We start from the raw sequence: 23793 nt of genomic DNA, 5'->3' as shown, positions 1-23793 counted from the left end.
CCTCTGCATCTGTCCCTTTCTCCTTCCATTCCTCCCTTTTTCCCTTCTTCTTTCTTGCCCCGCCCCCATGCTCTCAATTAATTCAGTACCATGTTCTTTGCCAAAAAAAAAAAAAAAAAAAGCCTTCATTTGCTCATCTTCCTGAAATCTGCCTTCTTTCTGACAATGCCATTTCCCTAGCAATCCTTAGTTCTAGTCTGGTCTCTCAGGGCCAGGAGCATGAGGTCAGACTTTATCTGGTTTCTTTTGCAGTTTTCAGGGTAACATTCTTAATTTTTCTCCAACAATCTCTTCTTTAAACCATGGGAAATTACGGTCAGTGATATAGAAAATCTCTTCCAGATGCAAAAGCACAACATAAAACTGCAGTAATTAAAACAGTTTGGCAGGTCCTGACACAGGATACAGATAGATTACAGAACAGAATAAGAGTACTAATATAAAGCCTACTTTATAGAGGAATATAATATTTGATAAAATTAACCTTTTAAATCAGGAAGGATTATTATTATTATTATTTTTGCGGTATGCGGGCCTCTCACTGTTGTGGCCTCTCCCGTTGTGGAGCACAGGCTCCGGACGCACAGGCTCAGTGGCCATGGCTCACGGGCCTAGCCGCTCCGTGGCATGTGGGATCTTCCTGGACCGGGGCACGAACCCGTGTCCCCTGCATCGGCAGGCGGACTCTCAACCACTGCGCCACCAGGGAAGCCCAGGAAGGGTTATTGATCCTTCAGTAAATGGTTGAGGAAAACTTGCTAGCCATTTGGAAAAAAAAAAAAAGGCTGGCTGGATTTTCTTTTTTCTTTTTTTCCTTTGATCAGAATGCATTTCCGACAGAGCTCAGATTTAACCTAACAATAAATGTCTTAGAAGTGCGTACAGGGGATTTAAAAAATCATCTTGGAGGATGGAAGGCACAAAATGGAGAAGATTTAAAGAAAAAGGAAGGATTAATTTGAATATGTAAAACGTATAATATTGTGCAGTGCACAGAGTTCCATTAAGAAAGACAAAAGGCAAATAGGAAAATATTTGCAAAACATTTGAAAAAGGGCCATTTTCCTTAATTTTCAAAAAACTCATATATCAGTAAGAAAGAGATAAACAAACCCAACAGAAACAGAGGAAAGGGTAAAAACAGCCAGTTTGCAGAAAAGGAAATACAAGTAGCTAATGAAGGTAGGAAAAACGACTTCACTTATAATTAAGAAGTCAAAACAAAAATGTGGGCATCACTGATTTCACTCATCAGATTGGCAAAGATGAAAAAGTTTGATGACATCCAGCGTTCATGAGATTGTGGGAGAATGAACGCTATCCCCCACTGTTTGTGAGAGTGGAAATTGGTGCAGACTCTTTGCAGGATAATTTGGCAGTAGCTGACAAAATTTAAAATGCATGTGACTTTTAGATCCCGTAATTCCATTTATGGGAACTCATCCTTTAGATTTATTTGCCAAAAAGTGCACAAGGAATTCTGTATGACGATGTTCATCCAGGTTTCTGGTAAATCCGAATGCTGGAAACCGCCTAAATGTCCACTGATAAGCTTTATAAATCATGGGGAACACAGAACATACAGTGGAATACTGTAGAGCTGGTAAAGAGTGGGGTAGATCAGTATGTGTAGATGTGGAAAGATATGTTGTTTACTGAATAAAAGCAAAGAGCAGAACAGAATATAGTATGATTCTGTTTATGGAAAACAAACAGGATAATGCGTTTTATGCTTAGTTTGCCTATAACATTTCCGAAAAAATTCCTGAAACCTGCTTCATGGCCTCATCCTAACCTCTGATTCCTCAGGTCTCCATGTTTTTCTTGTTGGTTTCGGTCCCTCCCCCACTCAGCTTGGACACCATGGTCACTCAGTACAGCCTTCTCCCACTAGAGCCCTCATTCCCCCCACGCCCTTGGCATTCTTTCATAATCATCCTTATGACCAATCCTAATATTGGATTAATCCAGCTGTTTTCTTAGCCCCCAGACTGCATAGACAATTGTGTGGATTGATTCTGTCACTTATTTTGTTTTGTTTTCAATATCAGTCGTTCAGTGTTGCTTGACAATCTTTTCATTCATTCTATGATTTTTTTCCTACTACATCATTCCTCACAACAGATATTCTAATCTTCACTCCATTATTTAGGCTCCAACCTACCATTGTCCCCTGCACTCTCAGCAGGTAACATCACTGAGAAAAGAGGTTAAGAATGAGCTCCTTAAACACTTCTCTAGAATAATTTTAAAATAATCTATTTCAGGGGTAAGCAAACTACAGCCCTTGTGTCAAATCCAGCCCTGGCTGTGAGCTAAGAATGGTTTTTACAGTTTTAAAGGATTGTAAAAATGAAGAGCAGGCGACACACTATGTGTTCTGTCTAGGATAGTTACCATCTGGCCCTTCATAAAAAATTTGCTGAGCCCTAACCTAGACCATAAGCCATCTTTGATTCTTTTCTTCCCCGTTCAGAGGAACCCCTTTCTCTTCTCCAAGGCTGACCTGGAAACCTGTGATCTGATCCAACCTCTCTTTGCCTCTTCCAGAATGCCTTCTTCCTTGTGTCTTCTCCATGGCAAGCTGAACGATGGTTTTTGAAGTCGCTAGGTATAGTTCAGTTTTCCAAGACAGACTAAGTCCATCAGGCTGTTTCTCTTGGTCCTCGATGACAAGGTTCAGCCTTGTCCCTCTTGGATGTGAGGGCATATTAGCAAATGAGGAGGCTAGCCAACAATATTTCCAAGATGGGTTGATAACGAAATTTGTAATATAAAAGGATGGGAGACCCTGTGAGCAGGGCTGGACTTTGCCCTGGCATGTGGTATAAGGAATGGACCCAACGTTACCTTATTCCAGATGACCAACCAGTTGTCTGCTTTCTAAAAGTCCACTCTTATTGATATGAGATGTAGCCTTTGTCATTTACTAAATGATTCCACCTTCTCTCTCATCCTCCAGATCCAATCAATCCCTAAACTTTGCCAATTTTACTTTCCCAATATATTTGATATCCAAAGTCTCCTTGCGATCTCTAGTCTCACGAATTCCCCAGTCCTGTCTCTCATCCTTTCTCTCGGGGACTGCATTATTTATCTTCGTTTAACCCACCGTCAGTCTTCTCATCTCCCCACCTCCCTCGCCTCTTGCTCAGTCTCTCTTGCAGGTTTCTCTGTAGTATCTTTCTAAAATCGGTCCCTTCCCGCCTTCAAATCTTTCCGCGGCTTCCCATTGCCTCCAGGTTACCTAGCTAAGCCGCCTGCTCTAGCGGCTCTGAGGGCGCGGGAAAGCCACCAGTCCCCACCATTTGCTGGGCTCGTCGTGCTCCCTCCGCTGGGGGCACCTGACCTCACTATTGGGTCCATCCATCAAATCTGTGCTCAGGCGTCGGTTCCTCCAGGAAGGCTTCCCTGACTAGCGCCTACGCCCCCCAACACTACCCAGGGTGGAGGCCCCTTATGTGAACCCACAATACTCGGTGCTACCCTCCATCACCTTCCGCCCCTAACCCTCGCAAAAAGCAACGGAGGCTGCAATAAACACTTGTCGACCGACGGGTCTCTAAAGTCTTTGAGGGAGGCGCGGTACCCGGCGGTGCGTCCGGAGGGTCCTTCCCACCGGGGGAACGCAGGTGCAAAGGCATGGAGGCGCAAAGGGGCCTGGCGACTGCGAGCCTCCAGGGGAGTAAGTAGGCGGGGTAGGAGCCCCTGGTGGTCCAGCGCGCGCTCCCGAACGGTCCCCGGGGACGAGCGACCATCGAGACGCACCGGCCTCCGAGAGTCCTAGAGGGGAAACGGAAGGGGCCCTTCCTTGACGCACCTGTCTGACAGCGTCCGTCGCCCACTTCCGATCCGCCGCGGGCCTGGGCGAGCCCGGCACAGGTGCGGGGCTGCGGGGCGGAGGTGGCCGGGGATCCGGGGCCGGGCTGAGGGCCTGCTGCGGGCCTCGGCAGCTGCGAGGCTGTCGCCGCGGGCGGCGCGTCTCCCCGGAGCTGACTCCCGCGGCACCGAGTCTTTGCGGGTCGGGACCCGGGGGGCCGCACCGCGCTGGGCTCAGGTAGGAGCCAGGCTGATCCCGCCCGGCCAGGGTTGCCTTAACGGAGGGGTGTCCACGACCCTGATCTCTTGAACCAAAGCGGAACACTGTGAAGAGCGAGAGTGGTCGTTCTAGAACCAGACGCTCATTTAAAGAAACCATGGGAAGCCTGTTTGTCGAGTGCTAGGGGTAAAAGATGAGTGAGGACCTTTCCTGACTAAAGGGAATCTGGCAGACGGAGGGAGACACAGGGGTAAACATTCGTACTATAATGCGGTAAATGCAACCATGAACAAATGCAATAGCTAGAAAGCCAGGAAAGAGAAATCTCAATTGATGCAGCAGAGAAAAGGAATAGACTGAAAATGTAAATAGATTTAAGATAGGTAGGTAGGTAGGTAGGTAGATACCTAGGTAGATAGGTAGATACAGAAACTTCCAATAGAATGTTAAGCAGACACTTGGAGTATTAAATGAGAGTATGTGCTCACATGCTTTCTGAATGGTAAAGCCTACACAAGTTAGAAATCTTTTGATCAATTAAAGTAATGATATATATATATATATTGTTCTGTTGTTTTCTTTAGGCTGAGTACACCGTCACATCCTAGCCACCAGCATGTCTATTGGTTTTACCTCCCAGATGTCTTAACTTTGTCTGCTTCTCTGTCACCACATTGATCTAAGTCTCTTATCTCCTGCTTGGACCACGGTAAGCGCAGTTTCCCTTCTTGACCCTTCTTATCTATTCTCTATTGACACTTCCCAGGCAGAGTGACCTTTGAAGAACATGTATCTCCCCACTAAAATAAGGAATAAGAGTAAAGCCCATAATTCTTAGTGTGTGCCCAGGCCCTCGGTAATGTGGTTTCCGCCTGCCTCTGAGCTCTTTCCCTCCCTCACCCTGCTGAAGCCACACTGCACTGGGGCGTGTTCTCAGACTGCAGAGTAATTTCTAGCCCTAAGGCTTTTGCCTGGAATGCTCTTTCAATCATTGGCTCATCTCATTCATTCGTTGGGTCTTAGCCTAAGCATTATTTATTCAGAAAAGCCTTCTCCAAGTCTCCAAATTTTTTTTTTTTTTTTTGCGGTACGCAGGCCTCTCACTGCTGTGGCCTCTCCTGTTGCGGAGCACAGGCTCCGGACGCGCAGGCTCAGCGGCCATGGCTCACGGGCCCAGCCGCTCCGCGGCATGTGGGATCTTCCCGGACTGGGGCACGAACCCGTGTCCCCTGCATCAGCAGGTGGACTCTCAACCACTGCGCCACCAGGGAAGCCCAAGGTTTTTTTTTTTTTTTTTTAAATATTTATTTATTTGGCTGCGCAGGGTCTTAGCTGTGGCACGCGGGATCTTGGTTGCCATGTGGGGGATCTTTAGTTGTGGCACATGGGATCTAGTTCCCCGACCAGGGATCAAAACCAGGCCCCCTGCACTGGGAGCGAGGAGCCTCGGACACTGGACCACCAGGGAAGTCCCCACATCTCCAAGTTGATTGTCCCCATTAACACCCTCCTTACTTCGTTTTTAGAACTTATCCCCATTTATAATTTAAATTTATTTGTTTCATTTTTTTTGGCCAAGCGTATGGGGCTTGCGGGGATCTTAGTTTCCCCCACCAGGTACTGAACCTGTTCCCTCGGCAGTGAAAGTGCGGAATCCTAACCACTGGACCGCCAGGGAATTCCCTAATTTTTTTTTTTTTCCTGTCTGCTGTACCAGTATGTGAGTTTCATAGGGCAAGCACCTTGTCTATCTTGTTCTCTGTTGTATTTCTGGTTTCTGTGGGTCAGGCATAGATACATGTCAAATGTATATTTAGTGTTGGAAGAGTGGACCCTGGTGACTAACCTAGTTATAACCCATCTTATATTTTTCTATGATTGTAGTGTTGTCTCTCTCTTGAGATTTTAAGCTATTTGTGGGTATAAGCTAAGTCCTAATTTCATTGATGTAGAGAACAGAACTGGGATGACCTGACCTTCCCTGTGTCTTATTTATGCTGTTCTCATTGTCTGTCTGGTCTTGCCAACAGACCCTCAGTCTTCTGGGAGGGAGTGTGAAGATGCTTAAAGAGTGTCCAGGGATGGCAGAAGATCGTCAGCAGCAAATGGGTGTCCCTGTGGTAAAACTGGAGAAAGAGTTGCCGTGGGGCAGGGCGAGGGAAGGCCCCAGCCCGGAGACTTTTCGCCTGAGGTTTCGGCAGTTCCGCTACCAGGAGGCGGCTGGTCCCCAGGAGGCCCTCAGGGAGCTCCAGGAGCTCTGTCGCCAGTGGCTGCGCCCCGAGCTGCACACCAAGGAGCAGATCCTGGAGCTGCTCGTGCTGGAGCAGTTCCTGACCATCCTGCCCCGGGAGTTCTACGCCTGGATTCGGGAGCACAGCCCGGAGAGCGGCAAAGCCCTTGTGGCCGTGGTGGAGGGCTTCACGGAGGGAGCCCTGGAGGCCAAGGCGGTGGGTGAGAAGGGGGATCTGGGTCTCGTTCTGTTGGTGCGGGAAGCGAGAGGTTTGAGGAAGCAGTGGGAGTGGATGAGGCGCAGAATCTCCCTCCTCTGCTCCCCGACCATCTGGGGTACATTTTGGAGGGCAGAGGAGTTTTCATCAAGGAAAGCCATTCCCAGGGTAGACGCAGGGCCGGTGGAAGGGCTGTCAGCTCCTTTTTTGGTCATCAGGGCAGAGGCCTGGCCATATTTCCCTTGTGAGCCTCGGGTCCAAAGAAGGCAGTTGTGATCTATTTCAAGGGCCCTGGTAGACTCATTCCTCTTTGGGCAGAGATGCATGTGGTGATGCAGGGAATTCTGGAATTCCACTTGGTGAGTATTCTTCCTGAGAAGCATTGTCTGGAACAGTGCCGTTTCCACGTCTGGGACGTTGGCTGAGACGGCTCACGTAGTGAGTGACTTTGCATCTCAGATGCTCCCTTGGGACTCTGGCCATGTGTCTGTCCCTCTCTGGTAGTTTCCCGATTGCCGTCTGGGAAAGAGAGGGCAGGACTGAACGTTACTGTCTTGCTTGCAGGTAACAATCTGTCTTCATTTTGTTTTCCCTTTTCCCACCGCAGTCACCCCTGACTTCCTGTATAGTCCTAAGAGAGTTGTTTTGTTTTTTTACTCCCTACCAAGGAGCTTAAAAGTGGACCAGGAAAGGCCTGTTCTTGTGAGTTCTGGTTTTCCTTGCTATTTCTAGAGCAGTTTTTTTTCTCACTGATTCTCTGCACAGTCTAGGCTTTGTATTTTTTACTTTCAGCATCTGTAATTGGGGAATCTTTTTTCTAATAGTGAGTGTTTTGGGCTAAAGTTCTCATTGGAATAATAATAACATCTCTCTGTGATACTGTTCATGGTGGACTTTGATCAGTATTGACGTGGGCAGAAGGGACCCTTGTAAATGGCATGGATGCACAGAAGTTGCTCAGCGCCTGATAAAGACAGTTTAGCCTCCTTTTCACCTTCTCACTCATGTCCTGGGGAAGAGCTGAGCCAGCTTGTCCTTTGTCTCCCCTGCAGCTGCAGTGGGTCTCTTTTTTAGGTTTTAATTCAACTCCTTTCATAACAGCCTTATGCAGGCCTCATTCTAATAGGTGTTGGGGCCTGTTCTTAGGTTCCGTGCCGTGTGCAGGGAGAGCAGGAGGAGACAGCACTTTGCAGAGGTCCTTGGGAGCCAAGTGTCCACCTGGGGCCCGTGGAGGTCAAACCCGAGTGGGGGCTGCCCCATGGGGAAGGAATTCAAGGCCTCGACCAAGGCGCTGAGGAGCAGCTCAACCAGGATCCTGGAGAGGGGACGCAGGCCTTCCAGGAGCAGGGTAAGCTGCAAGCAGTGAGGAAGAAAGGGCACAGAAAAGGGTGCTTTGTGCCCTGCCCTCTCCCCTTTCCTTTACAAACCCTGCAGTTGATAAACTAAGTTACCTGTAGCGTGCAGTTCTGGGTTTTCCTGGCTACTTCCTGGACTTCAGTAGGAAACAGATGAAGTGAAATTGTTTTCTATAGCTCGATCTCCTGATTTCTGCGGGGGATATCTGGTATCACGCTCTCTTATCATTTCTTCTCCTTTCCCTCACATCCCTTCTAGAAACTGCCAGGAAGTATGTAGCTGACATGTAGGGATATATTTTTTAAGTGGGCAGATAAACTGAATCCCTAAAAGTGACGTGACTTATTGTGTTGCTGAATCTCAAGGGGGGTTATTGCTGTAGCGTGACTTGGGAGCGTGAACAGCCCTGAAGGGCAGCGCATATTGGGTCGGGCCCTTTTTCCTAGCTGAGAACAGGGTTAGAACAGGGTAGGGTACACCCACACCTACCTGTCTGGAGTCTCCTTATGGTTCCTGGGGTTCTGTGTCAGGCACTAGACGCCTGTGGACGAGCTGCTGCAGGACAGCGCTAATCCTGCTCCTGGTTTATCTCCCTGCTCAGCTCTGCCAGTTCTTCCGGCTGGTCCTGGCCTCCCTGCAGTGAGCACCAGAGACCAGGAGATGGCAGTGGGGTTCCTTACAGCTGGATCCCAGGTGAGCTGTGACTGCTCTTCAGGGATCGTGATGTCGCTTTGAATGAGGCTCACCTTCCCCAAGATTTCTCCTCACAGCAGAGCACCGTCCGCAGAGTTGAATTATTCTACCTTTCTTGTTCTGATAGATGTGACAGCTTCGTCTTCTCCACTACATCCTCAGTTATTAATTTGAATTGAGCCTTATGCCAGCGGTCCCCAACCTTTTTGGCACCAGGGACTGGTTTCGTGGAGGACAAGTTTTCCACGGATGGCTGTGGGGGGATGGTTCAGGCAGTAATTCGAGCGATGGGGAGCGATGGGGGCGGCAGAGGAAGCTTCACTCGCTCACCGCTCACCTCCTGCTGTGCGGCCCGGTTCCTAACAGGCCGCGGTCCGGTACCGGTCTGGGGGTTGGGGACCCCTGCCTTAGGGTCTAGGCATGAGGCTCAGTTCACTCATTTGGATTACTCTTTGTTTTTATTTTTTCTTTTTTTCCTCCATCGACTCAGTATTACTCTTGTAATTGTGAGGAGGAAGACATTAGTGGTGGAAATCCCAGAGGCGTGATCTAGGGTGTGGTGGATGGCCAGGAGGTCAGTACCCTTTGTGGAGGCGCTTTATGGATACTTCTGCCGCTGCTCTTCCTCTGGACCCCATCCTCCCCCCACGTCAGCAGGAGGGAAGCGACTCGGGTGGGCGCTCCCAGGAGCCCTGAGCCGAGTGGTCTCTCTGGCCCCTCCTGTGGGAATTCCCAGAAGTGACTCAAGTTTGAGCTCACTAAAGTCGTATTTGGGCAAGGGTTGATGCCTGTGCTGTTTGCTGTTTCTGTTTTCCAAGCATATTGTTTAGAGGAGATGAAGAAAGGACATCCAAGTTTTTGAATTTGGTCAGAGCCTCTCCTTCTACCACAGTAGTTCTTCACGGTGTCATGACGATGACACATTGATTTCAACACAGCGTTGTTCTTGAGGCAGGGCCAGCCCGAGTTTTTACTTATCTCTGAGGGACAGTCAGTTCTGGTTGAGGGGCTAAACAGCAGCTCCCAGTCTCCATCAAACATGAGGATCGAGCGGAGGTGACTGAACGGTGGAAGTTAGAGGCCGCAGTTGTTGGGTACCAGCCAAGTGGCTGCAGCAGAGGCTCAAAAATACAGTGGCTCAGACAAGTCCATCGTTCTCTGCCATTAAACTGTGGAGAGGGAGGCCCTTCTGGCCCCTCGGAACCATCTAGGGACCCGCATTCCTTCTGTCTTCCTGCTCTGTTCTCCCCTGGAATGTCGTCCCCTGTGTCTCTCTGCTTTTCCACTGCTCCTGCCTCGGGATTATTTCTTTATCTATAGCCATCTCCTGTGCTGTTTCAGGGGTTGGGCCCATTTAAAGACATGGCCCTGGCTTTCCCCGAGGAGGAGTGGAGGCACGTGACCCCAGCCCAGATAGACTGCCTTGGGGAGTACGTGGAGCCCCAGGACTGCGGGGTCTCACCTCCAGGTAAGACTGTTTCCATCTCGGAGGTAAGAAACTGAGGAGTTGTGAAAGCTGTAGGTCAGGGTGGTTGTCCTTGCCCCAGATTTCAGAACCTGATGCTACTGATAAAGGAAGGGAATATCATGGCAGATGAGTAAATGGGTCTGTGGAAAGCGCGTGGACCAAGGCGCATAGGAGCTGGCGAGGTGCTTTCCTGGGTCAGGAGAGGAGCAGACAAGGAGCAAGAAAACACCAGGTAGTTATTCTGGCTGAAATGAGACAGTTCGGTCGTTAGGATGCCCTGAACGAACTCCTACTGTGTCTGTAGTTGAAGGGGACTGAGGGCTTGAGAGCAAGAGAAAAGCAGCGAAAGGGGGATCCTCTGATCTCTTTCACCAGCCTGTGTTTATGGAGCGCTCCCTTGTGTGCAGGCCCCACGTTAGCAGTTCTGTGTTGGGGCAGGACTGACGTTCATGAAACCTCGGAGCACACAGTGTGTGGGTGCAGGAGGGCACGGGGCTGCAGTGGGATCTCAGCAGTGGATGGGGCTGGTGTGGGCTGGTGTTGCAGAGCAAGCAGGGCCCTGGCCGGGCGTCTCAGGTGGCAGCCGGGTTTTACCTGGGGTCAGAGCTGGGAGGAAAGGTGCTTGTGGGGGAGAAGCTGCAGGAGAAGGTAGGAGGGAAGGGTGAGCTTGGGAAGTGCACACCGAGGGCCCACCAGGGACAGCCGGTGAACACTGCGGAGGGCTAGGGACGAGGGGTGACAGCCCCGCGGCTTGGATGGGGTGGGCGGTGGGGAGAGGGGAACCATGGCTGCGAAGGGCCCCCTCCTTTGTTCCCTCTGATTCTCTCCTTCCTCCTCTCATCACTTCTTTGTAAGTCATGTGCTGACCACTCACCTGTACTGACGTCTCCTGGTCTTTTTTCATCTTAAAACATGCAAAAGTGTCGTACAGTCGACCCATTAACAACAGAGGTTTGATCTGTGTGCGTCCACTTACACGTGGGTTTTTTTCAATGAATACGTACTACAGTCCCGCATGATCTGCTGTTGGTTGAATCTGCGGATGAGGAAGCTTGGATACGGAGGGCCGACTGTAAAGTTAAATGTGGATTTTTGACTAGCGGTCATCACAGAGTAGTGTCAGTGGCAGTATACTGGGAGGCCTGGGTCCAGTACAAGGCTGTCACCCATGATGAAGAGATGTGCGATTTCTGTGATGGCAAAGGACATGGAACCCCTCCGAGGTAAATGCAGAGCGCAGGAGCCGTGCGTGTGCACCCATGGAGGTGCCGGCATCCTAGCGCCTTCATCCTGGCGCTGCGGACGGGCCTCTGCCAAGGCCGCCACTGTGTTCCCAGCAAGTTTTTACACCCTCCTGGCCATTCTGACTGTTCTAGAGACGCTGGCTTTATGCTTGTCCTCTTATCCGCTCACTGTTTCAAAACAACCCACGTACTTCCCTAACGTTTACGCTGAGACTGGGTGAGCCGGAGGTCTGCTTCCCAAGCATAGCATCCCCTAGCCGTCTCAACCTTGAGTCTTCCTGAGAGTTCTTCCCATGTGATTGCCGCTCTTGCATTGACAACTGTCTAGGATTGGGCCTGAGAAAATAAACATAAATTCCATGATACATAATATCTAGCTCGTACTCACATTTCCCCACGTCCAGTTAGGTTCATGCATTGCATTTAATTTTAATTTTGCTGTACATAACACCTCAAACCTGGAAACTACCCAGATGAATATCAGCCAGATTAATAAGGAGAGTGTCATATACTCTTACGGTATAACATCGTACACTGATGAGAGAGAATGTAGTGCAACTACAGCTACACCACGATGTAGGTGAATCACACAGGCGTAATATTGAGCAGAAGCAGACACAATGTGTGAATCAAATATGTAAAGCCTGGGAACTTTATCACCATACTTTATGGTGATAAAAGCCTGGATAACACGTTACCCTGGGGGCAGGTTGGTGTCACCAGTCTCCGGAGGGGAGGGGACGGGAGGGGCTTCTGGTGATGTTGTTTCTTAAAGTGGCTGCTATTTAATGGTCATCTTCATTATGAAAATTCTTTCAGCTCTTTATGTTTTGCACACTTACTTTTGCGAAATAAAAGAATACATCAGAAGTGAGAGCTGTGTCCTTCATATTTTATCACATCACGAGGCATGAAACGTTCTTTTTCCCTTTATCTTTTTTTTTAAAAATTAATTTATTTTTGGCTGCGTTGGGTCTTCATTGCTGGGCGCGGGCTTTCTCTAGTTGCGGCGAGCGGGGGCTACTCTTCGTTGTGGTGCGCGGGCTTCTCATTGCGGTGGCTTCTCTTGTTGTGGAGTATGGGGTCTAGGTGTGTGGGCTTCAGTAGTTGTGGCTCATGTGCTCTAGAGCGCAGGCTCAGTAGTTGTGGTGCACAGACTTAGTTGCTCCGCAGCATGTGGGATCTTCCCAGAGCAGGGCTCGAACCCGTGTCCCCTGCATTGGCAGGCGGATTCTTTTTTTTTTTTTTTTTTAAGAAATTTATTTACTATTTTTGGCTGTATTGGGTCTTTGTTGCTGAGCATGGGCTTTCTCTAGTTGCGGAGAGAGGGGGCTACTCTTAGTTGTGGTGCGCAGGCTTCTCATTGCGGTGGCCTCTCTTGTTGCAGAGCACAGGCTGTAGGCGCGGGGGCTTCAGTAGTTGTGGCACATGGGCTCAGTAGTTGTGGCTCGCGGGCTCCAGAGCACAGGCTCAGCAGTTGTGGCGCATGGGCTTAGTTGCTCCGCGGCATGTGGGATCTTCCTGGACCAGGGGTTGAACCCATGTCCCCTGCATTGGCAGGCGGATTCTTAACCACTGCGCCACCAGGGAAGTCCCCTGGCAGGACGATTCTTAACCACTGTGCCACCAGGGAAGTCCCTCCCTTTATCTTTTAATGGGCTTGCCTGAAACGACTCTTTCCCGTTTAAGCATCACCTGTCATTTCCATCTTCTTTTCTTTTTGGCTTCTTTGCTCCCTAGTACCTCTTTTCTCTCTTCTCCTTCCCTTCCTCTTGATCTTCTGTAAACAGCTATTAATTTAGAGAGGGTATAAGAGGGATCACAGGAAGGACTTGTAGAAGGGTGTTTCAGTCCTAATAAATACGCCGATGTAGAGGTAGTCTGGTACAGACTGGGTTCATTCACTTATCCGGCAGTCATGAAGTGTCTCCCCTGAGTCAGTCCCTGTGCCAGGCTCCCAGAGACCCAGGTTAATAAAACAGGGTGAGGTGGAGGGCACCGTGCGAGCAGGGATAGTGAGCTGAGGGAGGATGTGCAGTGCCGGGAGCTCCCCGTTACTGGAACAGGTCTGTGATCCTGGGGAAGCTGAACATCTCAGATGACCATAGAATAGCACGTGCAACAAGGTCAGTCGTAAGTAAGTGCGGAATAAACGGTGCTAATTGAGTATATGTGTTGATGAGACCCAGGGTGGGGCAGTAATCTGGGCAAGTTCCTTAGAGGAAACCATTGAGTTAGATTTTGAAGGAAAGCAAAGTCTGACTTAGTAGGAAGTTAAGAGGGAGGGCATTAGAATTTAGCAGACTGTTCTGTAAAAGGGCATGGAGATTGTCTGAGCTTGGGCTACTGTAACACAATACCAGAGAATGGGTGGCTTAGACAACAGACATTTATAGCTCACAGTTCTGGAAGCTGGGAAGTCCAGGATCCAGTTGCTGGCATATTTGTTGTCTGGTGAGGGCCTGTCTTCCTGGTTCATGGGTGGCCACCTTCTTGCCTTGTCATCACGTGGCTGAGGGAGAGAGACATCTTGTGTCTCTTCCTTTTTTTATAAGGACCTTAATCCCATCATGAAGGATCATGCTCACATGACCTCTGTGTGTGCAGAGAGCCAGCTCTGGCTTCTCTTCTTAGAGGACATAATCCCATCCTGGGGGCTCCACCCTCATGCCCTCAGCTAATTAGTGCCCAGAGGCCTCACCTCCTAATAGCACCTGGGGGCTTAGAGCTTCAACCTGTGAATTTAGGAGGGAACACAAACAGTCCGTAACAGATGGAAAGAAGTAAAGGAATGTCTGGTTTTAGAGTCAGAGAAAGTCAAATGTACTGAGGTTGTTGGTTAAAGGAAAAAAGAAGGAATTGTTAGTGGGACACCCTTAGAAGCCAGGTTCTAACATGGAAGTTTACCTTCAGATCTGTTTCAGTATCGGTCTGTATCTCCCTTGTCCTGTAGGCCTGGGGAGCAAGGAAAAGGAGGCGAAGACCCAGCCGGCAGACCCCAAGGGGCCGCTTGCTCGGGGGCCGGCAGAGAGGTTTGGGGAAGCCTCTCTCCAGGTCCCGGAGCTCGGAAGAACCTGTGAGCAGGAGGCCAGGAGCTTGGTGGGGAACGCGCCCGGGCCGCCCCCTCCCCAGCGCGGCATTGCCCCCCTGCCTGATGACCTCAAGACCCACAGCTCCTTCTGGAAGCCTTTCCAGTGTCCCGAGTGCGGAAAAGGCTTCAGTCGGAGCTCAAATCTGGTCAGACACCAGCGGACCCATGAAGAAGACAAGTCCTATGGCTGCGGGGAGTGTGGGAAAGGCTTCGCGCTGCGTGAGTACCTCCTGAAGCACCAGCGGACCCACTTGGGCAGGCGGCCGTACGCGTGCGGCGAGTGCTGGAAGACCTTCAGCCAGCGGCACCACCTGGAGGTCCACCAGAGGAGCCACACGGGCGAGAAGCCCTTCCAGTGCGGGGACTGCTGGAAGAGCTTCAGCCGCCGGCAGCACCTGCAGGTGCACCGGCGGACGCACACCGGGGAGAAGCCCTACACCTGCGAGTGCGGCAAGCGCTTCAGCAGGAATGCCAACCTGGCCGTGCACCGGCGGGCCCACACCGGGGAGAAGCCCTACGGCTGCCAGGTGTGCGGGAAGCGGTTCAGCAAGGGGGAGCGGCTGGTCAGGCACCAGAGGATCCACACTGGGGAGAAGCCCTATTGCTGCCCTGCCTGTGGCCGGAGCTTCAACCAGCGGTCCATCCTCAACCGGCACCAGAAGACGCAGCATCGCCAGGAGACCCCAGGGCAGTGAGGGCGCCCGGCCGAAATGCCCGTCTTTTGCTCACAGAAGGTGCCGGAGAAGGTGGGGCCTTCTGGAACCACCAGGTGGAGGGAGACCTCATTGGAGGATGCGCCCCCCCTTTACTCACTGAAGGGTTGGGGGCGTTGAGGGACGTTGGGGGCAGAGAGGCGCTTTCACCCATTTTCTTTCCACTCATTTTACACATAGGGGAGGGGAGAGGCCTGGTTTATTTGAGAGGCCAGAGGGCACAGCATCTCACGTCTCCCACCCAGGTGGTGCTCGTACTTTCTCTTACCCTTTTTGAGGAAGCGGTATCCGGAGTTTCAGTTCAGGTCCTGGTTTTTCTCCTTCAGTGGATGTTCACGTCCACCTCCTGAGCGAGTCTGGTTGTCAAGGTGAAATCTTGTCCCGTGTCGGCAGCTTGAACCTCATTTTTCTGAGGGCTGTGTCCCTGCAAGACCATTAGCTCTGTCTCCCTTCCTTCCCCCAATTCTCTTTTCCATTTAACAGATATTTATTTGCTAAATAACACCTACTGTGCGCCTGGTTCTGGGAGTGCAGTGAACGAGACAGATGAGACCTCATTCCCCTGGAGCTTGTGATTGGGCCCTGGAAGCAGACTCGTTAATAACGCAGAGCGCCCTCAGTTCCCTTCACAGCGAGTGCCAAGAGAGAGGAAGTCCTCTCAGGCTCATTCTGCGCTCCTTCTGCCCTGCCCCTCCAGGTGCCTGATCTTTTCCTCCCAGCTGGGGTCGCTCAGGCAGCCTCCTTTATTTTACTTTATTTGCGGCCCCCTTTGTCTCTGTGACAGTCTACTCGTTGGTGGTTTCCCCATTCCATTATTCCTTGAACAATAACAACTGTCCACACATCTGTTAGGAAATTAATATTTTGCTTTTGATCAGTGTATAAACATGAGAGTATTTTAAACAAACGTCCAGGTCTGTATAAAATTCTAATTAAATGGGGCCGAAAGATGAACTAGTATTAATACCCTGTATTTGATGGCCCTTTACAATATATAAAATGTGCTGCTTCCCTGTTTTCTCACTTGACTCGTTCCACAAATATTTATTGAGGCCCGACAGTGTGCCAGGAACTCTTCTAGGTGCTTGAGGTACATCAATGAATAAAATAGGCGGGGTGTGGAGGTGGGGTGGGAAATCCCTGTCCTCGTGGAGCTTACGTGTTGGTCAATGTATTTGATCTTCAGAACCACCCAAAGTGGAACCCGTGGCTGTTCCCAGGGACCCTTTGGACCTGGCATCTGAGCCTGTGCCTCAGTCCTGTCAGCTGGCCCTGAAATGCATTCGCCACCACCTACCTCTTGTTCCTGAATCATCTCCGTCCTCAGTGCATCTCGGTCCTTGTCATCTGAGAGGTACTTGGGGTCCTCAGGGCCACCTGGAGATGATGAGACGGTAGCAGTCTGTTTTGCATGAGTGCCAATTAACGAAAGACAAAGATGTTTGTAGGCATCAAAAAAACACATTTTTTAAAAAATGAGAAGATGCAGTGTTTGTAAATGTGTTTAAGCTTTGCCGTCGTTAAAGGTTTTCCTTTCTCTTGGACATTCTGGAAACCGCCTAACTAGCCTAGACCGTGCTGCAGTGTTGTAATGCTGTGCCTTTGGACACTGGCTGCTGAGTGATTAGTTTTCTGACGGGACTGTAAGTTAGTCTGTCTTTGGACTGTGTCCTGTAATTGCAAGATGTGATTTGTCTCACGGTGCCTCTTGATAATACACTCTTTCACTGGGATTTTTTTCTCCCCATTTTTCATTGTAAATAAAGTAAATGGTAATGACTTTAATACAGAGAGTTACATTACTCAGTCCACCTTGAAAAACATTATTTTATCACTCATTTCTTGGCAGATAATCGTGGTGTTTACTTTTGATTTAGCGAATGATCTCCTGGCCCTTCAGTTGTCCCCATGAGGCTGCGCTGACCAGGGCGCTGTGAGATGTCCATTCTCTGAGATGCTGGGCTGCTACTTCTCAGCAACATCGAGATCCAGATGCAGAGTCAGCTCTTTTCTTCCCCATGCCCCAGACAAGCCAGGCAAGGCTTACAGCCACCTGGAGGCCAAACCCAGTAAGAGGCTTTTCCTAAGCCTCTGGCCTGTAGTCTGTGTGACGTGGGGGCTGACCTGACCTGAGTTTGGCCTTTTCTGGAAGGTCTGTATTCCAGAGCTAGGCGGGGAGTTTGGGGCCAGCGTGGCCTCCGAGTTGCTCATCAATGGGCTTCTGTTTACCTGAATTAAGTGGTAGATTCTCTGATCATACACTGGGTTTCCAGTCAGTTGAGATCTCTTGAGGGAGCTTCTGTAAGAGGCCTTGCTGTCTTTCCCACGTGGGCTCCCCTGTCCGCTTTGAGACCAAAGCTCATGGACAGTTCCTCAAAAGAGTCTCAGAAGAAATCTTTCCCCATGGAGTTGTAGTAGCCTTATTTTTGGTATCTATTCAAATGTCAAATATTGTTTTCTGTATTTTTCTATTTAGGAATTTTTCATAATAGAAAATTTCAAACATAGATAAATGAATCCTCATGTATTCATCATTCAACTTTATTTTTTTATTTATTTTTTTGCGGTACACGGGCCTCTCACTGTTGTGGCCTCTCCCGTTGCAGAGCACAGGCTCCGGACGTACAGGCTCAGCAGCCATGGCTCACGGGCCCAGCCGCTCCGCGGCATGTGGGATCTTCCCAGACCGGGGCACGAACCCGTGTCCCCTGCATGGACAGGCGGACTCTCAACCACTGCGCCACCAGGGAAGCCCATTCAATTTTAATATATACTCATAACCAATCTTGTTTTATCTCTACCCCATCCTCCTCCTCATCTTCCTCCCCAGTTGAAGTATTTTAAAGCAAATCCCAAATGTTGTTTATAGATATTTCAGTGTATACCTCTAAATGGTAAGGATTCTTAAAAAAAACCCAAAAACCCACAATACTATTATCATACCTAAGAAACTGAGCAGTTGCTTAATTCCAAATTAATATTTAAAAAAAAAAACCCCACAATTTAAAAAAAACCTTCTTTAAGATCAAAGTAAGAAGACTTCCCTGGTGGCGCAGTGGTTTAAGAAGCCACCTGCCAATGCAGGGGACACGGGTTTGAGCCCTGGTCTGGGAAGATCCCACATGCCATGGAGTAACTAAGCCCATGCACTACAACTACTGAGCCTGCACCCTAGAGCCCGCGAGCCACAACTACTGAGCCCACGTGCCACAACTACTGAGCTTGTGTGCCACAACTACTGAAGCCAGTGCACCTAGAGGCCGTGCTCCACAACAAGAGAAGCCACCACAATGAGAAGCCTGTACACTGCAACAAAGAGTAGCTCCCGCTCGCCAAAACTAGAGAAAACCCGTGCGCAGCAACGAAGACCCAATGCAGCCAAAAAAAAAAAAAAAAGTAAGATCCGTAAATTTTAATTTATTGGTTTGTCTTCTAAGGCTAATAATCTATAGTTCCTATCCCTTTTTCCCCTTGAAAAGAAATTTTTTTTTAATTGTAATTTTTTATTTGGCCGCGCTGCATGGCTTGTGGGATCTTAGTTCCCTGACCAGGGATCGAACCCACACCCCCTGCAATAGAAGCGTGGAGCCCTAACCACTGAACCGCCAGGGAAATTCCCCTCCCCTTGCAATTCATTTATTGAAACAACTGAATTATTTATCCTGTGGAGTTTCTGACACTCTGAATTTTATTGTTTTCATACTTATGGCATAATTTAATATAGCTCTCTGCCATCTGATTAACTAAAAACTTAGGTGTAGAGGTGTAGCCAGATTTGTATTTCACACTTTGGCAAGAACACATTGCAGATGGTGGCATGTCTGGTTGTTTCTCATTATATGATGTTGGGAGCCTAAATGCATTTATTTCATTAATTCTATAAAAGATTATAAAAGATTCTTCGTTTATTAGCTGGAAAGCTTCTGTAAGAAATTTCCCCTCAAAAAAAAAAAGAAATTTCCCCTCACTATTAGATACAGTTCCTAGAGGAAAGGAAATGCTTGACTCTTCCTTCCCTTTATTTACCTGTCTTCACAATAATAATGATCTGGTGGCTTTGCTTCTTATAAAAGTGATCAGTTATTATTATTTTTTAATCAAAATGCATTAATGAATTCAAACCAATGCACCACAGTTGTTATTCTTATTGATCCTCAAATCATTTCACTTTTGGCCAGTGGGAACCTCTTCACATTGGCTCCTAAATGGACATAACCCTAATCATCTCTGATAGCTTCTTTGCTGTCTGGTGTGACAGGGTGTTACAAGATCATCTTGTGCATTTCCTGCCCCTTTTGAGAGTGAAGGGAAGTGCTATTAATTATGTCAGGACAGTGGTGTAAATGGGACTCCAGGACAAACAGGGATATTTGGTCACTTTATATTTAGCCTTCACTGTGTATGATTGGGTGTCTGCAGTTCCCTCACACAGGGCTAATGTGCACTTCAGGGCCTGGCTGCGCGTCGTGGGCCATGCTGCTGTGACAGGAAAGGTGCCACTCCCAAGGGGTGTGACCTTTGTAAGAGAAACCCCATTTTATCCCCTGGGTGTTAACAGAACCAGGTAACTTTCTGCCCAAGGTGTGTCCTGGGGAGCTAACGCATTAAAAAATTGCTTCTCAAAGTGTATGCCAGGGTGAATGTTGTCTGCAGGCTGATTAAGTGTGCTAAAAATACTTTCCGTACCTGTTTTATCCCGGCCTAGGGAAAAGTATGAGAACCTTTGTTTCTTAAAAAATAAGCTGGTTGCAAGTCTACTTCTGAGACAGGGAAAGGAACTGGCAGAACACATTTCTCTAGAGTCTACTTGTTCTTTTAAACTTTGCCCAAGTTTCTCAGCCTCCCCACTATTCTCCCTTTGTGTCAGGAAGTTCTTTGTCTTGGAGGCTGCCCTGGCTTTTTTGTGCATGGTAGGCTGTTTAGCAGGATCCTTGGCCTCAATCTACTTGATGGCAACTAAAGATGTTTCCAGGCCCAGCTAAATGTCCCCTGGGGGCAAAACTGACCCTGGCCGAGAACCCCTGCCCTTGGGGTTCAGGGTAAGAGCTGAAAAGACTTAGATGGTTTAGCTATTGAAAGGACTGGGCTTCCAAGGCCTGGAGCTATTTCCTGCTAACCTTAAAGAGCCCTGGCCTAATTTCTAGAAAACAAAGGAGTTACTAGAGATCACGTGGGTTAAATGTAGTGTTGCCAAGCAGAGCCAAGAGCTTTTGGAGTGGAATCTCAGGATGGGGTGCTGGGGTCTATCACAGGCAGCCTTGGTGGTTGCTTTGGGTTCCTTTCAGGCAAGCACCTGCTGCACTACTCCACACAGCAGTGAGCTTTTGCCTGGGGCTAGGTTCACCATCCTCAGTGAACGCATGCGCAGTGAGAGCCAGTGAAGCACAGTGCAGCCAGTTCCAACTTTTTTGCCTCCATGATAAGGTCTCCTAAGGCCCACAGTAGTCATAAATACTTGAATGGATGAAAGACCTGGATTTCTACCTTTTTCGTAGCTAGAAGGCTCTCTTGTGGGTGCCTTAGGAGGGAAGAACCCTGCAGCAATTTGCCCCCCTAGAGGCCCCCGATCTGACAGTCATCTGTAGCTGCTGTCCTGCCAATTGCAGTTATGTTGAATTCACTTAGAAATTCTACAAGTCAAAGAAATTCACTTGGGCTTCTTACAATTTCATATTCCTATCTTGCCTTATTTTTCTTTATTATCTTCAGTGAAGGGCATATTTCTAGAGATTGGTCTTATCCAGCCCATTCCCAGGACTGACCTGTTTCAATAAAAAATTTCAGGAAACATTTGTTATAAAGTGGGGAGGGTAGGCAATTGTCTTCCTTGTGTTTGTCGCTGGGAATTTAAACTGCTGGGAGAGTGAGGATGGAAGCGGGGGTGGGTGATGCAGGTGTTGGTCCCTGAGAAGCAGAGGGACTTAAGAGAAGCAGTTTGGAAGAGCAGAGAGGTTCCAGTAAAAGGTCTGCCATCGCTGCCACGTGCACCACCGTCTAAGTGGCCAGAGACCAGGAAATAGGGCAGACGTAAGAGCTTGCTTCATGTTTTCCCTTCCTAGTTAAAAAATGTGTTTTATTGAGAAGGTGGTATATTAGCTTTTAGAGAGACTGGGAAAAAGTGGTGGTAGAAGTCTGTATTTGCCTTCTTGAGTCCCACCTGCAGAAGCTGTTTGCGTCTTACACCATCTCCACGTCTGTGAAGAATCTGAGAAAATCCGGTCTCTATCATCTAGACATTTCGCTGACTCCTGTGGAAGGGCTCAGCATGTGCTGTGAACTGGAAGAACAGAGTGAACGATAAGCAGTTTATCGTTGAGAACCAGTGTTCCCACTAGGTTTTCCCAGTCTTCAGTTCTAAGCATTCTAAGGTGCTAATGGAAAGAATGGAAAATAAGAGGTGGAAAAACCAAGAGTTTAAACAGCGTGGTGGTAGCACACATGGAGGGATGGAGTGGAATACAGGGTTCAGAAACAGACCCAGCTCTATATGGAAATTTAGCTTATAATAAAGATGGTAGCTCAAATCACTGGTCATGCTGTTAAATTAATTAAACAAGGAGACCATTAGAGGTGATTCTAAAGCCTTGGCAGCCTATATAAGCAAACCAAAACCTCAGCCTGTAAATGCCTCAAGGTTAAAAAAAATCGAAACCTAAGGACAACCAATCACAAACAGCCAACTTGACTTTCCTGTATAAGGCAGCCTAAGCTATGCCACTCAAGTAATTTCCTCCCTTTGCCTTCTTGTCTTCTCTGTGAATGTCTTACCCCTACATCCTGTGGCTGGAATGATTTTTGCTCAGATAAACTCTTAAAATTTTTACTATGCCTCAGTTTATCTTTTAACAATGCTTTTCAACAGAGATTCTCAGTGTCATCTGAAGACCACTTACATCAAAATCACCTGGGGAACTTGTTTAAAATGTAACTGGGGGGGCTTCCCTGGTGGCGCAGTGGTTGAGAGTCTGCCTGCCGATTCAGGGGACACGGGTTTGTGCCCCGGTCCGGGAGGATCCCACATGCCGCGGAGCGGCTGGGCCCGTGAGCCGTGGCCGCTGAGCCTGCGCATCCAGAGCCTGTGCTCCACAACGGGAGAGGCCACAACAGTGAGAGGCCAGCGTGCCGCAAAAACAAAAACAAAAACAAACTATTTTAAAAACGTAGATAATGGAACTATTTTTTCCCCTTCTTTTTAAAAAAAATTTATTTTAATTTATTATTTATTTTGGCCGCACTGGGTCTTCTTTGTGGCGCGTGGGCTCTTCATTGCGGCACGTGGGCTTAGTTGTGGTCTGTGGGATCTCAGTTCCCCTACCAGGGATCGTACCCGGGCCCCCTGCATTGAGAGCTGGAGTCTTAACTGCTGGACCACTAGGGAAGTCCCCTACCCTTTCTTCTTGAACATTTTATTTTTAAATAGAAGTTAACATTTTGGTATCTTCACACGATTGGGTTTATGTTATCAAGTCTATAAGAGTGGCTGAGCTTCTGAACTTTTTATAATTGATCTGTGTGCAGGTCATTCCTTCTTATTTACAGCCTCCAGACCAGGACTTGAACCAGGCTGAAAAGGTGTTTGCTGTAAGAGAAGGGTTATCTTATCCTACGCCCTTCCTTGGAAAAGTAGGCATCAGAGCAGGCAGTGTCCTCACAACCCATGGATGAGCAAGGTCAGTTGAAGGTCTTTCAAATTTATTCGTCGCTGCCTCCCCCCCAACTTTTTTTTTCCCCCCAACTTTTTTTTTTTAAATCTTTTTCTTGTTCTTTTTTTTTTTTTTTTTACCTTGAGGCCAAACCATTGTATTATTCACCATTATAGTAAATGCATACGAAGACCTCTTCTCCATGCTGACGTCAGCTTTTCTTCACATCATTTTCATGGGTTTGAGGTGAGATTTTATGACTATTATTGTAGTTTTATGATTAGAGACCCAGGAGAGCTGAAATCCAATAGTCCCAACTCCTGAGGGATCCCAAGGAAACAATATGTTCAAGGAACAAGAGCAAACTTTGAGCCAAAGTACAACTCTGTTAGTATCTGAGTTACACCCAGTAACCTCCATCATGGGCTCACTGGTAAAAGGTGGGCTGAAAAGTAGCTTTGGCCTCCCTTGCTTCCCACTCTCAGCCCCAGATCTGAATTGAGGACCTGTGTGCTCAGGCATGGTGGGGAGAGAGAGAGACAGAGAGCGAGAGAAGTGACTGGACCTAAGTGGAGACTCCAACCAGACATACGGATAGAAGATGAGCAGTCGGGGGCCAGGCTGGAAGGAAGGGAGCTTCATGCCTGGATGATGACCCTTTAGGGCACACTGCCCTTCATAAAATATGGACCAGAGAACTCCTTGGGCTCTGATCAACCAGCTCGGTAAACTCTTTTTCCTTGTCTGGTGTTGGGGAAATATAAAAGTATTGGTTAAGGCAAAATCATGGGGAGAAAGGCCATAAGTGTTCTTTTTCCATGTCTGCTGTCAATTTAAATCAAAACATTAAAATTAAAAAACTCTTTAAACTCGACTCCAACAATCCTGTTTGGGGTAGAGTTGAGGTGAACTCTGCAAAGTGGAAGAATGCAAAGCAGAGCATGAAAGGGGCTGTAATAGAATTCAAATTATATGGAGTTCCAGAGGAGAAAAAAATACTTCCTTTTGACTGGGGAGACTCGAGGTGGCTTCACGAAGGGCGTGGTATTTTATGCGAGCTTGAAGGACAGCGAGAGTTTTGATAGAAATGAGCAAAATG

At 48.4% G+C, this 23793-nt stretch overlaps 2 protein-coding genes across 8 annotated transcripts in view; both read left to right on the top strand.

Annotated features, from left to right (window-relative positions):
* The first annotated feature begins 3855 nt into the window (after positions 1 to 3855).
* On the top strand, positions 3856 to 22719 carry ZSCAN25 (zinc finger and SCAN domain containing 25). 7 transcript variants are annotated; one of them, XM_060123482.1, is made up of 8 exons: positions 3895 to 4057; positions 4624 to 4748; positions 6070 to 6486; positions 7633 to 7834; positions 8444 to 8535; positions 9856 to 10003; positions 14201 to 15072; positions 22591 to 22719. In XM_060123482.1, exons 3-7 carry the CDS (start codon positions 6100 to 6102, stop codon positions 15031 to 15033), a joined length of 1662 nt encoding a protein of 553 aa, XP_059979465.1. In that variant the 5' UTR covers positions 3895 to 4057; positions 4624 to 4748; positions 6070 to 6099; the 3' UTR covers positions 15034 to 15072; positions 22591 to 22719. The 7 variants fall into 7 exon arrangements, with proteins under 7 accessions (XP_059979463.1, XP_059979465.1, XP_059979464.1 ...); XM_060123481.1 differs by having other exon boundaries at positions 22570 to 22660; XM_060123480.1 differs by lacking the exons at positions 3895 to 4057; positions 22591 to 22719 and adding an exon at positions 3856 to 3882 and having other exon boundaries at positions 14201 to 16079.
* A 194-nt stretch (positions 22720 to 22913) lies between these two features.
* Positions 22914 to 23793, top strand: part of LOC132505416 (cytochrome P450 3A28-like) — a 76497-nt gene continuing 75617 nt past the window's right edge. Inside the window, exon 1 of the mRNA XM_060123491.1 lies at positions 22914 to 22940. The gene's annotated coding sequence lies outside the window, so the exon portion shown is untranslated. The remainder of the gene's footprint in view (positions 22941 to 23793) is intronic.

The sequence above is a fragment of the Lagenorhynchus albirostris genome, chromosome 15, assembly GCF_949774975.1.
Source record: "Lagenorhynchus albirostris chromosome 15, mLagAlb1.1, whole genome shotgun sequence".
Taxonomy (NCBI): Eukaryota; Metazoa; Chordata; class Mammalia; order Artiodactyla; family Delphinidae; genus Lagenorhynchus; species Lagenorhynchus albirostris.
This window is presented reverse-complemented; position numbering and strand designations above follow the sequence as displayed.